Here is a 23,636-nt window from a genome sequence, read left to right as displayed (position 1 = left end):
TGAGACCTGTAGCGGCTTTATTTTTATTAGTCAATGGAATTGAACTTTGTTAGGCCTTTTTGTGAGAGGTGAGCCAATATTTTATTGATACTATTTTGGAATTTTAAATTGTTTTCTCTTTTCGGAGTTTACCAATTGGGTTAATTAATTTTATATTTTGATAGATTGGACTTTTATTGGCGTAGTGATACCACATATGTGGATTTTTTAAATATATATTTTCTTAATGGGGGAAAAGGGTAGGAATCAAATTTTAATGTATTTTAAATTTTTTCAGATTTTTTACTGTATGCTAGTCCACTTAGGAGGCTTGAACTAGTGATTATCTGATTGCTTCTGCTATATACAGCAATACAAGAGTACTGCAGTACACAGTAAAAATCACAATCTCCTTTCAAGCCCAGCCAATTGCTCCCAACTAAGGCTGTACATGTATGGGAAATGTTGGGAAGGTGTGAAACAGTTCTATGCTATGTGCAGTTACGGCAATACCAAATGTGAGGGACTTTTTAGAACATTCTCCCCTTCATATACCCCAAATATGGTAACACATTTTTCAGTGAGTTTTTGGACGTTTTTGATTAACACAATAATTCATAGGACCATAAAGGAACTGGAACATGCAACCTTTTGATAACTTAAATAATACACTACTTATTACACTGGCAGGATCTGGTAGACTATTGTACTTGGCAAACCAGTAGGCCATTTTAGGCCACTGCCTGCAATGCTCATAGAAATATACTTAAAATCTTAATCTTTATTAAAAACACAAATAACGGGCAAATTAATAGTGCAAAAGACATAAGACATCAGACTATGTGTCGCTAAATGAAAGCCAGTTACGGGATAGATCTTTCCATACAGCAGGAGCAGGACAGATATAGACACACATGCAAAAAAGGGGCCTTATTCAACCCTATATGTCCCTATGTATAATTGGTAAAGCATATCTGCACCTTAATAATCGCGGAGGTTGGTACCCTCTTAAACGCATATAGTGCCCCCACATATTGTGGATGTCCCTAATCTCCTGTCTAACCCTATTCTTGGATTAATAATAATGTAAAGCTAGAATTGATAGAACATCCAATGAATAGATATTAAATAACCAAACTGTACCGCAAATGTAAATAGCTATATGTGTATAAAGGGGGTAACCCTAAAATGCAAGGATACCCCTGATTATTGTACTTCATTTACTTATTTAACATTTGTGCATCCAAGCTCAATGCATTTCTCCCTCCTCATGGAGCGTTCCTCGGCAGCTGCTAGTGGGGTCTTGTGAAAGAAGGGGAGTCAGTGGGCATGTCAATTAGTTTGCTCCAAATGGGTTCCATCAGAAGTATACATTGCAAAAGAAAAAAATTCTGAGTGACAGACAGATGATTCCTCAATGGAAGACGTGCATTCCAGCTGCACCGCGCATGTCCGAATATATCCTAGAGAGCAGTCGTGTACTGGCACCTCAGTGTGCTATTGCGCCGGCCGGCGTGCATTTCACCTATGCGTGCCACCTATACTGGGCATGTCCGAAATAGGCCGATATCTGGAAATGATGTGTGTCCATTACAACTAGTGTCTCCACATGATATGATATTAAAGGGAACCTGTCACGTCCTAGTTGCTATGTACCCTGCCCCCATTGCTTTGCTAGTGATGCAATGTGCATCACTAACAAGCTTTTTTCATTAAAATCGGTGGTAGTATAATGATTTTATAACTTTATATATACTTTGTCCTACCTGCTCGTATTCAGTCGTAGGGGTGTGATTCTCTCATTCAGTCGCTGCTGGCGCTGCCCATGTATGTGAATACTGCTCCCGGCGAGGTTGCGTGTAGATCGGAGGTGATTTTTTGTGCTCCTCACTTTAGCCTCCGATCTAGACACTTCACTGCTGAGGAGACTAGATCGGAGTTGCTGGAGTGAGGTCCTCAAATAATCTCCTCCGATGTAGAGAGTTCAGCACTGGCAAAAACTATGTATCTTTGGTATTTCCGGAATCTTACTGACCTGAATAATCATATTGTCAGGGCATTTTACGGTAAAATGAATGCTGTAAATAAATAAAACAAAAAACAATTGCAGAATTACACTTTTTTTTTGCTATTTCGCCACACTTGGAATTTTTCTCCCACTTTCCATTACATGATATGATAAAATGCATGGTGTCATTCGAGAATACAACTTGCAAAAATCAAGCACTCACATTGCAATCTTGATGAAAAAATTAAAACGTTATGGCTCTTGGAATACAGGGACGAAAAAACGAAAGCACAAAAATTAACAATTGCCTGCTCCTTAAGGGGTTAAAATTGAAGGGTATCACATTTGGGTGAAATGTTCAGCTGGCCTTGATAGATGTGGAGTCATTATACAGTAGCATCCCACATGACTTTGGTCTAGAAGCAACTGATTACTATTTGAGATCAAGAGGAACTGATTCCCTATAATATCTTTCTCCATGAATTACTTGAATTTGTATTAACACAGAACTATTTTATCTTCAAGTTTTACCACCAGCTCAGGAGCACAGCAATGGGGAGCTCCTAGCCCCAACCTATGCTAACCTGCTCCTGGGCTGGTGGGAAGGCATGGTAATTTTTCAGGATGACAATCTAGCATGGTGGGGTCCCCATATCACTTTTTGGGGCTGCTATATATAGACTACTTCTTTTTTCTGATACGGAGATAAGTTTTCCTTCCAAAAATTAATTGAAGAGCTAAATAGAAATATGCTGGGGCAAAGATTTACGTTGGAAATCAGCCATTCTACGATTCATATTCGTCTTTCAACTAAAACATGTCATAAACCTACATCTACTAATACTCTGCTTCACTGGAACAGCCATCATCCATATACTATTAAAATAGGTATACCCAAAGGCCAATACTATCGGTCTAGAAGGAATTGTTCTTCTTTTCAAACGTTCTGTGATCAATCACGATTTCTCAGAAACAGGTTCCTCAAAAATGGATATCCTTTGAAGATTCTCAGCAACTCTTTCAAAAATGCAAGTAGACAGAATAGAATGGATCTCCTGAAACCCCAAAGGAAATTAGGAGAAGAGGGGGTTACTCAATTGGCACATTTGATGATCAGTCTTATTTCAAAGATAATTCTGCACTCTCCTCTAATTACTTTCAGAAATGGAAGATCAGTAAAATATCAGCTTGTACACAGCTTTTATGCACCTAAAAATGATGTACAATACATAGTTATATTGTGGTGCCGTGTTAGCCAGAAAAATCGATGTAAATACTTTTATGCCAAAAATGACAAAAGTATTCTCGGAGTGATACCTTTATTGGCTAACCAGAAAAAAAAAAAATATATATATATATATGCAAGCTTTCAGAGCACAGAGGCTCCTTCTTCAGGCAAGACTTTCATTTTCATTTCATTTTCATTTGTAATCTTGACTGAAGAAGGAGCCTCTGTGCTCCGAAAGCATGCATATATATATATATATATATATATATATATATATATATATATATATATATTTTCTGGTTAGCCAATAAAGGTATCACCCTAAGAATACTTTTGTCATTTTTGGCATAAAAGTATTTACATGCACCTAAAAACAAACTGAAACATGGCTGAACAAAAGGAACTGTGGTACTTTCAAATGCGGCAAATGCAAATTCTGCAGCTATGTGAGGATACCTAACACTTTTCACAGTGGGGTGACCACCAAATCAAGTAAATGCTTACATTTTGAAAATTGCCGCACCTCAGGGGTCATTTATCTATTCAAATGCACATGTCCATTAGACTATGTGGGTAAACCTAAAAGGGAGCAAAGGAGAAGAACTGAAGATTGCCTAGGGGATATAAAACAAATGTGCAACAAAACATGTGGGAGAGGTACATGGGGGGGAAACTAGATACATTTTCAGTGTAGGTGAGGTTATTACACCATCTCTAAGAGCAGGCAATTGGAATAAAAAGATCCTTTATAGGAGGCAAAATGGATTTATCGCATGACTACTGTTAATCCTGTGTCTTAATGAACAGCTCAATTTTGGTTGTTTTTTGTGAACCTACTCTGTGACAGAGGCACTTTCTGGCGGGGGGCGTCATTCCACATGCCCATCGGCGTGCCCATGACATGGTTGCCGGGCGCCAATGGGTTGCCATGATGCCCGGAGGTATGCTGAACAATTACTTTTCTTTGGCCACTACAACAAGGCAATAAAATGCAATAAGTGCATCCCAAAATGCCATCAGTAAAAACGACCGATCAGAGCACCAGAAATAACAATAACACCAGCAACACAAGTAAAAACTTTTTTTTTTTTTTTTAAATTTCCGATTTTTTTTCCAACACTTAAATAAAAGAAAACTATACATGTTTGGCATCTGCGTACTCGTACTGACCTGGAGAATCATATTGCCAGGCCACTTTTACCGTATAGTGAACATGGTATATAAAAAAAACAATTGTGGAATTGTTTTTTTTTTTTTGCAATTTCAACGCACTTTGAATTTTTCTTCAGCTTTCCAGTGCATCTCCTGATAAAATAAATGGTGTCATTCAAAAGTACAATTCGTTCAGCAAAAAAGAAGCCATCATATGGCTAAGTGTACGGAAAAATAAAAAAGCTATGGCTCTTGAAAGAAGGGAAGAAAAAAAAAGAAAAGGTAAATCGCCCGTTCATGAAAGGGTGAAAAATTCTGAAAATGCTTAAATGGCATATCGGAGATATCGCACATACAGAAGGCAGGAATTAATATCGTATTATGTGGAGACACTGGTTGTCATGGACGCACAATGTGATTTCTGGATATCGGCCTATTCCAGGCACATGCATAGGTGGAAAGGACGCCATTCGATGCGATACCTCATTTCCAGATATCGGCCTATTTCGGACATGCCCAGTATAGGTGGCACACATAGGTGGAATGCACGCCGGCCGGCGCAATAGCACACTGAGGTGCCAGTACACGACTGCTCTCTAGGATATATTCGAACATGCGTGGTGCAGCTGGAACGCACGCCTTCCATTGAGGAATCATCTGTCTGTCACTTAGAAGTTTTTTCTATTGTAATGTATACTTCTGATGGGACCCATTTGGAGCAAACTAATTGACGTGCCCACTGACTCCCCTTCTTTCACAAGACCCCACTAGCAGCTCCCGAGGAACCCTCCATGAGGAGGGAGAAATGCGTTGAGCTAGGATGCACAAATGTAAGATAAGTAAATGAAGTACAATAATCAGGGGTATCCTTGCATTTTAGGGTTACCTCTATTATACACATATAGCTATTTACATTTGGGGTACAGTTTGATTAATATCTATTCATTGGATGTTCCAGAATTTCTAGCTTTATATTACATGAATCCAGGGATAAGGTAAGACAGGAGATTAGGAACAGCCACAATGCGTGGGGGCGTCATATGCGTTTAAGCGGGTGCCAACCTCCGCGATTAGTCAGGGGCAGATATGCTTTACCAATTATACAGTTGAAACCAGAAGTTTCCATACACTATATAAAAAGATACATATGCATGTTTTTCTCCATATCTGACATGAAATCAGAATAAACTTTTCCCGTTTTAGGTCCATTAGGATTACCATAATTTTTAATATTTGCCAAATGGCAGAATAATGAGAGAGAATGTTTTAAGGAATTTTTATTACTTATTACAAAGTCAAAAGTTTACATACACTAAGATTACTATGCCTTTAAACAATTCTGGACTGCCCATATGATAATGTCATGTGTTTGGAAGCTTCTGATAGTTTTTTTGGCAACATCAGAGTTAATTAGACACACCTGTGGTGTATTTTAATGCACTGAAACACACTGCTTCTTTATGTAGCATCATGGGAAAGTCTAAAGAAATCAGCCAACATATCAGGAAGAGAATTGTGGACTTGCACTAGTCTGGCAAACCTTGGGTACAATTTCAAGATACCTGAAGGTGCCTCGTTCATCTGTACAAAAAATTATACGCAAGTACAAACAAGATGGGAATGTCCAGCCATCATATCACTCAGGAAGGAGAGGGGTTCTGTGTCCCAGAGATGAACGTGCTTTGGTCCGACATATGCATATCAACCTAAAGACAAAAGCAAAAGACCTTGTGAAGATGATGGCGGAAGCTGGTAGGATTGTGTCAATAACCACAGTGAAATGAGTACTGTACCAACATGGGCTGAAAGGCCCTCTGCCAGGAAGAAGCCATTACTCCAAAAGAAACATAAAAAATCTAGATTAATGTTTGCAAATGCACACAGGAACAAAGACCTTCATTTTTAGAGATGTCCTGTGGTCTGATGAAACTAAAATTGAACTTTTTGGGCATAATGATCATTGTTACGTTTGGAGGAAAACGGGAGAAGCTTGGAAGCCTAAGAACACCATCCCAACTCTGTTAAACACGGGGGTGGCAGCTGCAGGGGGGACTGGTGCACTTCACAAAATAGATGGCATCATGAGAAAAGAAGATTATGTGGTAATACTGAAGCAACATCTCAAGACATCAGTCAGGAAGTTAAAGCTTGGGAAATAGGTCTTTCAAATGGATAAACCTGGATCAGTTACACCAGTTTTGTCAGGAGGAATGGGCCCAAATTTCAACCAACTATTGTGAGAGGCAGGGGCGTACATAGAAATCATGGGGCCCCATAGCAGAAGCTTTAAATGCCCCCCCCCCAAAAAAAATAAACAAATATTTGTCTGTGTCACAGAAGAGCAGATCTCACAACTTTCCAGCCTTTACATAGTCATTTTCCTCCGGCTGAAGATTCCTCTTTCATAGCCTCATAAAGTATGATGCCAATAAAAGTGCTCCCCAAACACAGTATGATACCCCTATGGTGCATTCCTCAACATTAGCCTCCACATGCACAGTATGATGACCCTACTATACCCCACTTCAACTCCCAAAGCAAAGTATGGTGACCCTAACACATTATAATCCCCCAACTGTGACTCCCACACAGCATAATGGCCCACACTAGCCCTCCAAACAGTATGATGGCCCCCACACAAACCTTCACACGGGATAATTGCTTTCATACAGTATAATGGCCCCCCACATAGCCCTCAAAATATTATAATGGCTCCACATAGTATTCCATATAGTATTATACGCCACCCATAATCCTCCGTATAGTATAATGTGCCCCCATAATCCTCCATATAGTATAATGCGCCCCCCCATAATCCTCTATATAGTATAATTAACTTCCCATGGTCCTCCATAGAATATAATGCACTCCCCATAGTCCTACATACAGTATATTACACACCCCATAGGGTAAAATCCAGCCCCCATATAGTATAATGCACCCCACAGTCCTGCAATATTATGGGAACTATGTACTCACTGATTTAAAAATACCGTATATTTTAAATAAGCCGACCCGAATATAAGCCGAGGCCCCTAATTTTACCACAAAAAACTGGGAAAACGTATTGACTCAAGTATAAGCCTAGGACTGATTTAAAAATACCATATATTTTAAATAAGCCGACCCGAGTATAAGCCGAGGCCCCTAATTTTACCACAAAAAACTGGGAAAAAGTATTGACTCGAATATAAGCCTAGGGTGGGAAATGCAGCAGCTACTGGTAAATTTCCCCATCCTGGTATGTATGGCACCCCTCATCCCCCAATCCTGGTACGTATGGCCTCCTCATCCCTCAATCCTGGTACGTATGGGACCCCTAATCCTGGTACGTATGGCATCACTCATCCCCCAATCCTGGTACATATGGCATCCTCATCCCCCAATCCTGGTACGTATGGGACCCCTCATCCTCTAACCCTGGTATGTATGGCATCCCTTATTCCCCCAATCCTGATAAGTATGGCACCACCCATCCCCCAATCCTGGTACGTATGGCACTCCTCATCCCCCAATCCTGGTATGCATAGCCTTCTCATCCCCCAATCCTGGTATGTGTGGGCCCCCTCATCCCCCAATCCTGGTATATGTGGCCTCCTCATCCCCCAATCCTGGTATGCGTGGCCCCCTCATCCCGGTAATGCGTGGCCCCCTTATCCCCCAATCCTGGTATGCGTACCCCCCTCATCCCCCAATTCTGGTATGTGTGGCTCCCTCATCTCCCAATCCTGGTGTGTGTGGGCCCCCTCATCCCCCAATCCTGGTATGCGTGGCCCCCTCACCCCCAATCCTGATATGCGTGACCCCCTCATCCCCCAATCCTGGTATGTGTGGCCTCATTCCCCAATCCTGGTATGTGTGGCCTCCTCATCCCCCAATCCTGGTATGCGTGGCCCCCTCATCCCCCAATCCTGGTATGCGTGGCCTCCTCATTCCCCAATCCTGGTATGTGTGGCCTCCTCATCCCCCAATCCTAGTATGTGTGGGCCCTGGTATGTCTGCGTACTGTGTGTGCATGTCTGCGCACTGTGTGTGCGTACTGTGTGTGCATGTCTGCCTACTGTGTGTGTGTGCGTATGTCTGCGTACTGTGTGTGCATGTCTGCGTGCATGCGTATGTCTACGAACTGTGTGTGCATGACTGTATACTGTGTGTGCGTGCATGTCTGCGTACTGTGTGTGTGCGCAAGTCTGCGTACTGAGTGTGTGCGCATGTCTGCATACTGTGTGTGCGCATGTCTGCGTACTATGTGCGCTCGTCTGCGTACTGTGTGTGCGCATGTCTGCCTACTGTGTATGTCTGCGTACTGTGTGCATGTCTGCCTGCTGTGCGTGTCTGCGTACTGTGTGTGCATTTCTGCGTACATGTCTGCATACTGTGTGTGTGCATGTCTGCGTACTATGTGCATGTCTGCCTACTGTGCGTGCTTATGTCTGCATACTGTTTGCATGTCTGCGCATGCGTATGTCTGCGTACTGTGTGTGCATGTCTGCGTGCATGCATATGTCTGCATACTGTGTGTGCATGACTGCATACTGTGTGCGCGTGCATGTCTGCGTACTGTGTGCGCATGTCTGCATACTGTGTGTGCATGTCTGCCTACTGTGCGTGCGTATGTCTGCATACTGTGTGTGCATGTGTCTGTGTACTGTGTGCATGTCTGCGTTCTGTGTGTGTGTGTGCATGTCTGCATACTTTGTGTGTGCGTGCATGTTTGCATATGTGAAGGATGAGAGCACAGGCTGGGCCCTGTGTTGTATACCCATATTTCTCTCCTGTATCTGTGCATCATTAATGGTGGTATGTATTAAAGGGACCCACTGAGACTCTTCGCCAGGGGCCCACGAAAACCTGGAGCCGGCCCTGGTTGAAAGCAATGATGGAGGAGGGAGCGTCATGTGACACTCCCTTTCTCATCATTCCTCCTCTGCGTCTGACCCAGTGGCATGATGATGCGCCACACTGTGTCAGACAGTGGTGCTGGCAGCGGCGGAGGTGATGAGAGAGACGCACTGCAGAGACTGAAGCAGCGTGTTACGAGGAGCGGTCAGTATGTATTTATTTTTAAACCAGTGTGTACTGATAATACTGGAGGACTGGGGCTGCATTTTACCCTATGGTGGGGGCCGCATTTTTACCCTATGGAGGAGGCTGCATTTTACCCTCTGGGGGCTGCATTATACTACGTACAGGACTATGGGGAGTGCATTATACTTCGTACAGGACCATGGGGAGTGTCTTATACTGTGTGGAGGACCATGGGGAGTGTCTTATACTGTGTGGAGGGCCATGGGGAGTGTCTTACACTGGGTGCAGGACCATGGGGAGTGCATTATAATGCGTGGAGGACGATAGAGAGTGCATTATACTGCATGGAGGAACATGGGGAGTGCATTATACTGCGTACAGGACCATGGGGAGTGCATTATACTGTGTGGAGGACCATAGGGAGTGCATTATACTGTGTGGAGGACCATGGCGAGTGTCTTATACTGTGTGGAGGACCATGGCGAGTGCCTTATACTGTGTAGAGGACCATGGCGAGTGTCTTATAATGTGCGGAGGGCCATGGCGAGTGTCTTATAATGTGCGGAGGGCCATGGCGAGTGTCTTATAATGTGCGGAGGGCCATGGCGAGTGTCTTATACTGTGTGGAGGACAATGGGGAGTGCATTATACTGTGTGGAGGACCATGGTGAGTATCTTATACTGTGTGGAGGACCATGGGGAGTGCATTATACTGTGTGGAGGACCATGGCGAGTGCATTATACTGTGTGGCGGACCATAGGGAGTACATTATACTGTGTGGAGGACCATAGGGAGTGCATTATACTATGTGGAGGACCATAGGGAGTGCATTATACTGTGTTGAGGACCATGGGGAGTGCATTATACTGTGTTGAGGACCATGGGGAGTGCATTATACTGTGCTGAGGACCATCGGGAGTGCATTATACTGTGTTGAGGACCATGGGGAGTGCATTATACTGTGTTGAGGACCATGAAGAGTGCATTATACTGTGTGGAGGACCATAGGGAGTGTATTATACTATGTGGAGGACCATGGCGAGTGCATTATACTTTGTGGAGGACCATGGCGAGTGTCTTATACTGTGCAGAAGAACATTGCGTCTATTACTGTGTGGAAGATCATGGGGAGTGCATTATACTGTCTGGAGGACCATGGGGAATGCATTATACTGTCTGGAGGATCATGGGGAGCGCATTATACTCTGTGGAGTGTGAAGGTTTGTGTGGGGGCCATTATACTGTATGTATGTCCATTATACTGCATGGAGAGCTGTGTGGGGATCATACTGTGTTGGGGTCACCATACTTTGCCCTGGGAGTTCAGGTTGGATATAGTAGGGTCACTATACCGTGCATGTGGAGGAATTCACCATGGGGGTATCATACTGTGTTTGGGGGGCACTTTTGTTTGCATAGTACTTTATGGGGCAATCAAATAGGAATCTAGGACTTCAGCAGGAATAAAATTACTATGTAAAGGATGGAGAGTTGTGAGATATGTTCTTCTATGACCCAGACATTTAAAACATTTTTTTTGGGGGGGGGGGGCAATTAGAACTTCTGCTATGGGGCCCCATGATCCCTATGTATGCCCATGGTTTCAGCGGTGTGTGCACTCGCATTCTCGGGCTCACGTGAGGTTGTTATGACACGCGAGTCCTGCGCCCAATCAGCGCTGGCGTCACTGTCTCCGCATTCGAACGTATAAGTAATCAACAGGAAGTCGGAGCTCAGCCGCAGCGCTCACCTCCTCTTGATTACTTACAGGACGCTGATTGGGCGCAGGGCTCCAGAATCATTACAGCCACACGTGATCCCAGGGAGCACGAGTGCTGACACTGCTGGACTGGCGCTGGAGGGGAGTATAAGAGGTTTTATTCTCACAGGGGCAGATCGAGAATGGGATGTCCTAGTAATGGAGAACCCCTGTAATACCTCAACCCACAGAAAGAGCCTAGGAAGCCCTAGTGGCCAGTGTGAAAACTGCAAGCTTTCTAGTTTTTATATAGATAGGTAATAAACTTGCCAAAACAAATACATGGACCACAAACCACATGACTTAAATAAAAGGCCATTTTCTGATAATCACTATCCCTTTAAGAAGGAGGTTCAGGACCCCTGCGATAAAGACTGGTGGGGTCTTGCGCGGGATAGACGGCACGTTGTTTCTGCGGGACCACCTGTTGAGGAGTGCTTGGCTAAGCTGCGGCCAGGCCAGTGAGGGGTGCACTCCACACTGCTGTAGCCCATGCCGCCCTCCTCGCTGGCCGCCCTGTTCCATCCTCTCCTGCGCGTAGCCACCACGCCATAGCGCTGACGCATTGCGTGCCCAGGCCGCGTGTATTCCTCCGCGCCGGATTTTCATGGTAAGGCTCCACCCACCCCAGGAGCGAGTCCAAGAGAGAAGCAAGTCCCTCCCTCCATAAAAACGGAAGCGGAGGGGCCGCTCTGGGTGAAGCCTATGTTAGCCCCGCCTCTCCCGGGCTGCCGCAGTGAAATTGGGCGCGTTTGCGCAGTGACGTTCCTTTTTTTTGTTGGAAGGTAAGGAAGGGATAGCATGGCGCCCGGGTTCTCGTGTAATCAGGCGGCGGTGTAGGCGGCTGTGTACGCGTGTGCAGGAGGCTGGCCGGGCGGACGTGGCGGGGCACAGGCTAGCGTCGAACTTAATTCTCTGGTGGTGAGTAGGCCGCCTCAGTCTGGCGGGAGCTCCAGGCCGGACCGCGCCATGCCGTCCGCAGGCTGTGCGGTAGGTGGCCGAATAGCGGCTCTGGGCGAGGCTGTGGGTTGGCGGCGGGCTACGACCTCAGACTGAGGCTGTAATTGGGGATGCGCCTAGCGGCTCCGCACAGCTGCTTCTCCCCGTGTGATCCAGCTGTGTGCGGCCGCCATGTCTCGCCAGGCCTGTGGAGAGCAGAGTCATCCCGGCTGGGGGAGGGGGGCGCTCCATGCCGACACCACTGGGCGATGCCGGCGGAGGGCCAGCTTTGGCACCCTGCAAGCGGCTTCCGTTTCCTAGGGCGGTCGGTCCTCACACGTGGACAGAAGGCAGCGCTGATTTCAGGGAGGGAGGCTGCCATAGAGGGGCACATGTGTGATTAGTGGCGGGGGCTGGGTCAGTCCTGGCTGCAGGGACCTCCATAGTGGGGGCTGATCAGTGTCCTAACCTGTGCTATTTACTACTCTCCACCCCACTGTAGGAGTCCTGGCTGCAGGGACCTCTATAGAGTGGGCTGATCAGTGTCCTAACCTGTGCTATATACTACCCCCACCCACTAACAGTCCTGACTGCATGGACCTCCAGAGGGGGCTGTTCAGTGTCCTAACCTGTGAAAAATATTTCTCATACTCCCACCACTGGCTGCAAGGACCCCTTCATTGCAGACTGATCAATATTTGCTAATGACCTTATTTGTACCTATGTACATTAGAGTGAGCATGTAACCTATAGTCAGTTCTGACTGCATGGACCACTACAGGTGGTGGTTCAGTATGTATTAGTTTTAACCTATGTATATTGGTGTGGACATGTAACCCTTGGTATATAAGCTGTGACAGCAGGGGGTCCACTACATGCGTCCTAACCTGTTATTTCCTCAGTACTCGTAGACACCCACCAATATGGCAGATGAGATCGATTTCACCACTGGAGATGCCGGGGCTTCCAGCACTTTCCCCATGCAGTGCTCTGCCCTGCGCAAGAACGGATTTGTGGTTCTGAAATCACGTCCGTGCAAGATTGTTGAAATGTCAACTTCCAAGACTGGCAAGCATGGTCATGCCAAGGTAATAAGATGTGCATGAATTAACTCTAAAGTAGCTTGCTTTAATGTTACATCAGCAGAGTTATTTTTTTTCCCCCCTAAAGGTTCACCTTGTTGGTATTGATATCTTCACTGGTAAGAAGTATGAAGATATCTGCCCTTCTACCCACAACATGGATGTCCCAAATATTAAGAGACATGATTACCAGGTAATGTTTTTTGCTGAAACCTGTCCAGTATACTTTCTTCTAAAGGGACACTTAAACTACACGGTTATTGGAAATAAGCATTCCTAAGAACTCTCATTTCAGTGTTTGTGCAGTGTAAATAGTCTGCTGACCAACAATCAAAGCAAATGCTTGTTCCTATGGTGATACGATCATCATTCTCGGCAGCACATTGTCCTGTGTAAACAGGACCTGCACCACCGAGAACAATAGCAGGCTATGTGTTGGAGCGATATTGAAGATCAGTGTGCATGTGAATGAACGGCAACCAAAAAAAGTGTGGTGGGTCTGCAGTCATATACAATGAATCACACAGTTTAAAGGGAATCTGTCACCCCCTGGGAGATATCAGACCTCTACTATGGCAATACAGGGTATAGAAAAGTAAATCTATGCATATCTGTATGGCCCATAGTAGAGGTCTGATTGCAGAGAAATCTGGTTTTATAAAGTGTTTTTCCAGAGGCTTGGCTCCGCTGGCAATACGCAGCCAAACTGGGCAGGAGGGAAACAAAGGAGCGGCGCTTTGCACGGGAGGGGAGGCAGAACAGGGTACATCACAGGGCCCTGTGATGTGCAGGGGAGGGGGGATATGGTAATTTAGCACAGAGGCGGCGATTTAGGGGAATAGTAAGCAAATAAGAGGGGTTTGCTTGGTGTCCCTGGAACCCAAGCCTGTGGAAAACAGACTTTATAAAACCAAATTTCTCTGCAATCAGACATCTGCTATGGGCCATACAGGTAAGTATAGATTTACTTTTCTATACCCTGTATGCCCATAGAGGTCTGATATTGCCCAGGGGGTGACACATTACCTTTAAATTGAACTTTAGTTTATAGGTTTTGTGCTGTATTCATGTTTTGTATGGCTTAAAACAGGTAAGTGCCATACTTGTATAGCGGTTTAATGGCTCCCATTGAACCTCTAATCTGGTGGGCACAAGATCTTCATCCAGTGATTGCAGTAAGCAATTGAAATCCCAATGGAGACTTTTTTTTTTTTTGTGTGACTACCTAGGAATAGCTGGTATCACTTGATGGCTTATTATAGCGCCAATTATTCCATGGCGCTTTACATGTGAAAAAGGGGTATACATAGCAAAAACTATAATCATCACCATAATAAGCAATTGCCCCTTTGTACAATTTAGAGTGGTTGGCTGAGTTATTCCAACTTGGCATGATATCGCCTATCCAATGGATGGTAATAGGTGATTGCTGGGACCGTCACCGATCCAGAGACAATGGCTCTGAAGTACCCAGTTTGAACAGGGGCAATGGCTGTGCATGTTCACCAATTCACCATTCATTGTCTGGGACTACACAAGATGGGCACGTCCTAAGCTTGGATAGCTTAGTCCCATAAACCATATAGTGGTGTACTGAAAGTTATTACCATCATGTAAAGTTTGGATGAGGTGTTTAATGTTGAGCATAAAAACTACAAAAAAAAGTTGGGTATAGTCCTGATCTGTGGACAGTTCAAGCAAGAAACTCAGACAACCATTTTAGACCAATTGGAAAGCAATGAGTTTAAGGGTGCTTTCACATTTTGTTCTGTTTCCCTGTCGGGGCATACGTCTGAAACCCCCCACAAAACTGGCTCCGTATGCATGTGCTGACAGGGCCATAGACTATAATGATGCAGACAGAGTGAACTTGTGCTCTGATATGCATCATTTTTGGGAGCGTAGGGCAGCACTGTGGCTCAGTGGTTAGCACTGTTGCTTAGCAGTGCTGGGGTCCTGGGTTCAAATCCCACCAAGGACAACATTTGCAAGGAGCTTGTATGTTCTCCCCGTGTATGTGTGGGTTTTCTCTGGTTCCCTCCCACACTCCAAAGACCTACTGATTGGGGCTCACAATCTAGATTCCCTATGGGGACAGTGATCATAGTGTATGTAAAGCACTATGTTAGCACTAGTTAAAGATTATTAGAGCGTACACCTACAGGACACTCAGATGTAGTAAACGGCGTCTGAGTGTCCGCCTCCAGTATGTGTACGCTCCCAAAAAGTGCACGGCAGAGTTCACATTTGATCTGTCATTAGTCTTATTGTCAGTGTCGGTGCATACATCTGGACCCCGTTTTGGACGTATGCCCCGATGGGGACACAGAATGCAATTTGAAAGCACCTTAAGGCTTAAGTCTGAATTTAACATGTGAGTAACATTAATTGTGAAGTGGAAAATTGTTACTACCATAACAGGGTACAAGTCTGAATTACTCGGAATGTAGCTACTAATATCAGCATATCTGGTCCTACAGAACTGCCTTCCACTCACTAAAAATGTGGCAATTTTTGTTGGCATAACATGCCTATTGCTAATATAGCAGTGACGCTGAACTTCACGCCTTCCTTTTTTCTGGATCCCAGAGGTTAACGTTCAGCCCCTTCATGATTTTATAGTTGGGTAAATCCTGCCTAGTTTAATGGAGAAGGCTGACTAATGTGTATGGGAGCTTTAAGTGATGTTGGAAGAGCTTAAACGGGAATGATTGGATCCTAGTTTTCTGCAGGATACCTCCCCACCAGAGCTGTCTGCCAGCTGTTTACCACAATCCCCATACAGAACACATGCAGACTCAGCTGAACAAAGGGTATGGAGAGATGAGGTGATTGCTATCTGAGGTATATGGTTAGACTGATCCTGCCACTACCAGTGGTTACATGGACAGCTGTAAGGTTTTGCAATATCTGATAGCATAGACTCTTCCCCTGCTATAAAATGCTTTAATCCAGGTCTCCATAGAGACATGAGACTAGGGACATATAACATCAGAATATTCCACTATATATTCCCCTCTGCAGTATTGGTGACATTTTGTCCTGTATATATCCAGCAGCATTGTCTTACTATGGGTAACTTTATTTTTACTTTGACTCCTATAACCCCCAGTCATTCAGCACCCCTTTTGTGGGATTTTAGTGGCTTGCATGTAGCCTGTATTGATGGTGGTTTTCTGCTATAGTTTTAAAGTTTTATAGATGGGTGTGGGGGGGGGGGGTGTTGACAGGTGCATCTCACTAAATTAAATTAACTTTGAGGGTATTCTATTTCAGTTCTTCAATACAAAAAGTGAAACTCGTGTTTAGTCATTACAAACAGTGATCTATTTCAAGTGTTTATTTCTGTTAATGTTGATTATGGCTTACAGCCAATGAAAACACAAGTCATTATCTCAGTAAATTATAATACTTAAAAACATTTTGCAAGCTGTTATAAAAATCCGAAATACTGGCCTACTGAAATGTGTGTTCAGTAAATGCACTCAATACTTGGTCGGAGCTCCTTTTGCATCAATTACTGCATCAATGCAGCGTGGCATGGAGGTGATCAGCCTGTGGCACTGCTGAGGTGTTATGGAAGCCCAGGTTGCTTTGATAGCAGCCTTCAGCTCGTCTGCATTGTTGGGTCTGGTGTCACTCATACTCTTGACAATACCCCATAGATTCTCTATGGGGTTAAGGTCAGGTGAGTTTGCTGGCCAATCAAGCACAGTGATACTGTTTTTAAACCAGGTATTGGTACTTTTGGCAGTGGGGACAGGTGCCAAGTCCTGCTGGAGAATGAAATTTCCATCTCCAAAAAGCTTGTTGGCAGAGGGAAGCATGAAGTGCTCTAAAATTTCAAAGTCAGCGCAGCTGTCTACTAGGGTCTTGATAAAAAACAGTGGACCTACACCAGCAGATGACATGGCTCCCCAAACCATCACTGATTGTGGAAACTTCACACTAAACTTCAAGCAGCTTGGACTGTGTGCCTCTCCACTCTTCCTCCAGACTCTGGGACCTTGATTTCCAAATGAAAATAGGAACTCTGGGACCTTGTGGAGTGTGACAATGACTGCCTTCTGGACATCTGTCAAGTCAGCAGTCTTCCCCATGATTGTGGGGCCTACTGAAACAGACTGAGGGACCTTTTTAAATGCTTAGGAAGCCTTTGCAGGTGTTTGTTAATTATTCAAATTTACTGAGATAATGACTTGTGTCTTCATTGGCTGTAAGCCATAATTATCAACATTAACAAATAAACACTTTAAAATAATTACTGTTTGTAATGACTGAGTTTCACTTTTTGTGTTGAACTGAAATTTTGATATACAGGTGCATTTCACTAAATTAGAATATGCTCACCGTTGGATCCCCTCCCTCATCTAGTGCTGCTCTGCTAGGCTAGAATCACTGACTGGCCACAGGGTCAGGATGTTATTGCTTCTGTTTCAGCTTGCAGTCATCAGGTTTGCATACTAATAAAGGAGTTTGTTTTAAAGGGATTGTCCATTACTCAGACAACCCCCTTCTCCAGCTGTACGTTTGCCCCCAGTAAAACAACTTTTAGTCCCCTCCGGTGCTGTTGTCGTTCCATCTGTTGGCTTTCGCGAACTTGTTACGTCATGCGATCCCTGTGGCCGCTTCATTCTCCCCGTCTTCGGACAAATCGTATACATCAGGAAGTGAGCGCAGCGGCAAGTGATGTAACAAGTTCATGCGAGCCCCAGGAGAGCCAGTGCTGCCACCACAGGTGAGTATGTGTTGTATTCCTTGGTGCAAACATACAGATTGAGAGGGGTTGTCTTGGTAGCAGACAACCCATTGAACAGAACTGGTCTCGATAGCGTTACACATGTAAAGTAAAACGGGTACTAACATGACAGATATTCATCAGCTTTCTGCCACTCCTCCAGTCTGTCTTGGCTGCAGTAGTGACATGACTACAGCACACCTCACCGCTGCAGCCAATCACTAAACTCAAAAGCCTATGCTATGTAAATCTGCTGAGCTCAGCTATTGGGTGTATTGGTGATGTGACTAGTTCACGTCACTGCTGCAGCCAAAACACACAAACTAGACCAACGGCAGAGGGCAGCTTTTGAAGACCAGTTTTGTTAATGAATAATCTTTAACTTTAAAAACTAAGCAGAAAACGCCTTTAAGGTTTAATTGGATGCCATTAAACTTATTTTGGCTAATATTGGTGGAAGTTTCTTCGGAGTTTCCATATGTTCTTTTGTGCCAGTCTAAGCAGGTCCATGTTGTTGGCAGGTCTGCTGGTAGCTTTGCAATATCTAATGTTGTTGGGCAGCCCCCTGTGATGGCATCTGGGCACTATTTAGTCATGTGGAGAGCAGGTGCTGCTCTGGAGATCTAGATATTAACATTGCACATGGATGCCAGTTTGGGTGTCCACTGTTCACCTCAGTTTCAATGAGGCAGTGGATTACACTAAAGCAACCCCAAAAGTCTGAGGTGTGCAGTGTATGGCAGTTATTGATGCTGGATTTTCCAACTTTTTTTTTTTTTTTTTTTTTATTTGTCAAAATGAACAATGCATTTTAAAGGTGGATGTCTCATTGCTGTTACAATTGGTTATGATTTTTAAAAATCATATCTAAAAGGAAGCATAGTGACGCACCTTATAAGCACATAACCTACTTTGAAGCATGCAAAGTTTTTATGGCTGGACTCTGGTAAGGATTGTATTATGAAGATTTGGATTTCAGAAGCCAAGCCCAAAACTTGTCAGGCAGCTTTCAGTGGTTCCAGTTGTTTGGGGAAACAGGTTGGGTTTATCAAGCCAAATATGGATTCAAAAGGAAGGACTTGTACTACTTGTAGCAGCCACTTCTAGCCTTGGCTCAAACTGCATGGTCCCCCCCCCTCCTAAAATCCACCCTTAGGCTGAGTTCACACGATGCGTTTTTCATGCGTTTCCGCAGCGTTTTTGCAGTTGCGGAAACGCATGAAAAACGCATGGTAGAAGGGCAGCAATGTTCCCCAATTGAAATCCGCATGTGCTGTGCCCATGATGCGGATTTTTCCGCAGCGTTTGCGGTCAATTAATTTTGCGGAAACGCTGCTCTTTTGCCGCCATTGACTTGCATTAGACCGCATGGAATCTGCATCACTGTATATGTTGATGCGCTTTTCATGCGGTCTAATGTGCAGATGGTACCCAGGTGTGGATGAGAGGACTCTCATCCAGACCCAGGTACCATTAAAAAAAAAAAAAGTAAAATAAAAAACATATATATTCTCACCTTCTGACGGCCCGCGCAGCGCTCCTGCTTGATTCCCCGCACTTCACGGTTGAATGAAGAAGGACCTTCGCTGACGTCAGAGTCATGTGACGGGTCACGTGACGCTGACGTCGGAAGGTCCTAAAGTCTTCACTGCCGGCAGCCGGGACCGAGCGAAGCAGGACACCGGGGGCCATCAGAGGGTAAAGTATATATTTTTTGACATTCACACTATATAAATCCATGCCGGTTGCATGGATTTATATAGTGTGAAGATGACAAGCACTTTCCAAGTGATGCCAAAATCGCTTGGGAAGCACTTGTCAACCCGCATGTGGAAATGAAAGTGAAGACAGCTTCATTTCCGCATGTCCCTGGCAGGAAACCGCATGTACAATCCGCATGCGTTTTTTCCTGCCAGAGATGCAGAAACACTCAGGAAAAAATCCTGAGCATTTCTGCATCGTGTGCACATACCCTTAAAGAGGCTACAATATTACAAGCTATGTCTACACTGTTTGACATCAGATATTTTTTCACTGTCTTTTGACAAGTTAGCAATTGAATACCTTACAGTAATGAATAGCATAGCCTGCCATGCTCTGTAGCACTAAAGTATTTTCTTAAATGGGTTTGTATCTGCATTTACCCAAGCTTGCATGGAAGAACATAACCACTTATGTTTTAAATATATATCCTATGCAATATTAGACTGTTAAATTAAACAATTGATCGTTTTGTGAGTACATAGTACTTGTTTTAATAATTTAAAGGGGTATTTCAATCTCAAAGATCCTATCCCCATATGTAGTAGGTGTAATGGTGATAATGAATACCTCTAATTAGGAACGTGGTAGTTTTTGATTCACTCTTTCCTCATGTGCTGGCATTGTAGGACCGTTAGGTGCCCATGGTTATGCCCACTGATATAGTGAGTTAGCTAGTTGCTAGTGGTCCTAACCATGGGTACCTAACGTCCTGCAGTGCCTGCACATAAGGAAAGACATGGTGAATCAGAGGTATTTTCTAATATTACACCACCTACATATTGGGATAGGATCTAGTAGATGGGAATACCCCCATTAACCCTCTGATCTTTCTGGATTTTCAGTCCAGTGGGCGGTCCTATCAGTAACTGACATCTATGCCTGTGTGCACGCTTGTACAAAGAAAGCTGTCAGTCACTGATGGGACCGCCCACTGGACCAAAACTCCCAGAAAGAGCAGAGGTTAAATGATGAGCACAAGTTACACTGAATTTCCCACACAACTATAAATCAATCCACTCACCACCCTGTGCTTTATAACATGGTGTCTGCAGGTTGGATTGGTGACAAGTAGCATGCACATCCATTACTTGCAAGAAATTACATCTGTCTGGTAAATGTGTACTCTGTAATTGTGTGGTTTTTTTTTTTATTACTTTTTATACACACCTAGCTGATTGGTATTAACGATCGATACCTATCCCTGCTGACTGACAGCGGTGATGTTCGTGATGACCTTAAGCTTCCAGACGGAGACCTGGGAAAGGAAATAGAATGTAAATTTGAAGCAGGAGAGGAGATTATGGTAAGGAATATTTTATTCTCTATCTGGTGTGAATGGGGAAACTGACAATAATCTGGGCCTCCCTGGTGATGAAAGCTATCCCAATGACTAGATTTGGTCAACATTGAGCACAATTTGTAAAGGCAGCTTGGATCGGATTGTCCACAGCAAATTGATTGCTCTTCTTTTTCAAACTTGCACTGTGTAATAGCAATATAGCATCTAATCCCAAGTAGAGCGTACAATGATTTGTGAGAATAAAATGGCTAAGTAAGGGGGTTTGTTTTGTGAGAATTCAGAGGATGTGTACAAAATTAATGTTGAGAGCTATGCCACCATATAATATAGCGTGTGTGCCAATTGCACCCCCCCCCCCCCCATATGCCCAATGTGACTGAAATATGGCAGATCTATTCTAATATTGCCCTTTTGTTTTGCAGGTCTCGGTCTTGTATGCAATGAAAGAAGAATGTGCGGTAGCCATCAAGGCCATGACCAAATAAACAGGGATCCCCGGCTCGAGCGATCTGCTCAGGTCAAGATAAACAGATCTTAAATTTGGTTCTGATTGTCACCAAAGCTATGGCCTTCACAAAAACCTCATTTCTTTTTGACTTGACTTGTTTGCAAATACTGCTGGATTCTAAATTTGGTTATGCAGGTTAACTGGTAATTTCCAAATCGCTGCACTGCAGAAATTTCTTGAGTTACCTTTCACATTCCTAGAGGTGTTCGTTTGAGGGTCCAATGAAGTGACTCTTTGAATGAGGTGTTCTGCATCAGTTTGTCCATGATGCATAGTTTAAATCAGGCTTTTAGTTCAATTGGGGGGAAGCACCTGGAATTATAAAGGTAATTTAATAAAGCAAATGTAACGATGCAGAGCTGTCTATACCTTACTAATATGTAGAACGAGAAGACTTAGAACATTAAATCTATTGCATGTTAGACTGAAACACAAAGTGCCAAGTATCACTTGGACAGAAGAAATGTGAGTGATTTAGAAATGCCAGTTGATGCTCTGTCTCCTGCCCTTCCTTATTAAAATAAAAAAAAGTTAATCCTGGTGGCCATGTGCAAGTAAATTGTATTACCTCTGTATTCTCTGCCAACATGTTGGCTGCATATTGTAACCTTATTAAAAACAAATGGTGTCAAAGCCTGCCTACAGTCTAGACAGGCACTTGGTATGTTGGGTGATTCTACATAGCAGGCATACATGGCACAAAATGAGGATTAGAGTTGTCAGATTTTCACTCGAGGCCTTTGTCATCAGACTGAAAAAAAAAAAAAATAAAAATAGAAAAATGCAGTTCAGTTGCTTTTTTTTTCTTTTATTGTATTTATCTTGAAATATTAAACATAGTAAACACCTTCCCAGGAATTGATTTTGCGGTGCTTCCAGTGTGATTTCTTTACAATTTTTCTTGTTTTGTAATACAAATGTGGATACTAAAAATGCAATTTGAGTAGCATTTACCCAAACAACCATCATAAAATCAGTTTAGTATTTGCATCCCATGTTTATCAAATGTATTTGTCCAGGGCCTCTTTAGGGACTACAGGGTATCACTTCTAAATCTTGGATGGGTGAATTGTTTTTGGCTTACTGTGCCTTTTCGGACTAAGTTTTCAGGTGCACAGATTAGGCATTGTCACTGGGACACAAATATAGTGTTATACTTCACAATCACAAATGTGATTATTACAAGGCCATTTACCCCTGCAAACACAGCTGTAAATCTGAACTTTGGTGGTAAATGGGGCTTATAGTAAAGGACTTTCCAGTTATCTTCCCCAAGTAGATCCTGAGCAAGCAGTTTGATTCTCTTCCATTAGTGTTGCTCAAACATACCTTGCATGCATTGCTAATCAGGTTTGTCATGGTCCCTGATACCTGAAGGTGTCCTGCTCTTCTGTCCTTGACTTGAATATATCATTCCTGTCATTGACTTGACAATTTGCATGAATTAAAAGTTAACTGAACAATAGAAATGATAGTTGAAGGGTTAAGACCTAAAAGCTGCACATGGTATATGTTGTGGTATGAAGGCCTTTGGATATAGTGAATGTTACATCAGAGGTAAGTACACCAATTCCTAATGTTGGGGGAACCACTGTGCTGTTACATTGCACATGTGTTTGATACTGCTGGAAGGAACTGCTTTAGATGCTTCAGGGATTGGAAAATAATGGCATGAAATTCTGCAGTTTGGGGGTCTCATCTGCCACTTAGTACATCACATTGCCATTTATTGGCCCCACAGTACTGGGACTTTGTGCTTAAATCTGATTTGGACTTTTCAATAACTTTTTTTTGTTTTTAAACAATCACTGTATGCTGCTAAAATGTAACACTAGCCCTTCTGAGGATTCATGAGGGTTAGGTCACTGTCCGTTTCCTGTGGTGGGTTTTAAAGCTGATCTTTTGTCATCTGACTGGTTAATTTGTGTATGGCAGAATGAAACACTTCTGTTTGGTGTTCTGGGTGTTTGCCATCATGGGATTGCACAGCGGTTTGCAGTGTAACTACATTATGTAGTATGCTGAACTTTGATGCAGCACCAAAACTTACAATTCTGGTTACTCTTAAAATTTTATCACTAGACTCCAAGCAATAATATCATATAGCAAAAAATATCCTTGGCTTCTAGTTTAATGCTTTGTGGCATACA

At 43.6% G+C, this 23,636-nt stretch overlaps 1 protein-coding gene and 1 long non-coding RNA gene across 3 annotated transcripts; one reads left to right on the top strand and one right to left on the bottom strand.

Moving 5' to 3' along the window:
* Positions 1-5,629: 5,629 nt before the first annotated feature.
* Positions 5,630-11,923, bottom strand: LOC141259248 (uncharacterized). Its single transcript, XR_012318383.1, has 2 exons — positions 11,580-11,923; positions 5,630-6,073 (listed from the first exon to the last, which is right to left on the bottom strand). It is a non-coding gene; the product is annotated as an uncharacterized lncRNA (long non-coding RNA).
* EIF5A2 (eukaryotic translation initiation factor 5A2) lies at positions 11,787-22,348 on the top strand. Of its 2 annotated transcripts, none has more exons than XM_073674883.1 (5): positions 11,787-11,940; positions 12,997-13,182; positions 13,265-13,369; positions 20,850-20,981; positions 21,401-22,348. In XM_073674883.1, exons 2-5 carry the CDS (start codon positions 13,018-13,020, stop codon positions 21,461-21,463), a joined length of 465 nt encoding a protein of 154 aa, XP_073530984.1. In that variant the 5' UTR covers positions 11,787-11,940; positions 12,997-13,017; the 3' UTR covers positions 21,464-22,348. The 2 variants fall into 2 exon arrangements, with proteins under 2 accessions (XP_073530984.1, XP_073530985.1); XM_073674884.1 differs by lacking the exon at positions 11,787-11,940 and adding an exon at positions 11,962-12,076.
* The last annotated feature ends 1,288 nt before the right edge of the window (positions 22,349-23,636 follow it).

This window comes from Phyllobates terribilis, unplaced genomic scaffold (assembly GCF_046119375.1).
Source record: "Phyllobates terribilis strain yellow unplaced genomic scaffold, ASM4611937v1 Scaffold_3__8_contigs__length_932513732, whole genome shotgun sequence".
Taxonomy (NCBI): Eukaryota; Metazoa; Chordata; class Amphibia; order Anura; family Dendrobatidae; genus Phyllobates; species Phyllobates terribilis.
This window is presented reverse-complemented; position numbering and strand designations above follow the sequence as displayed.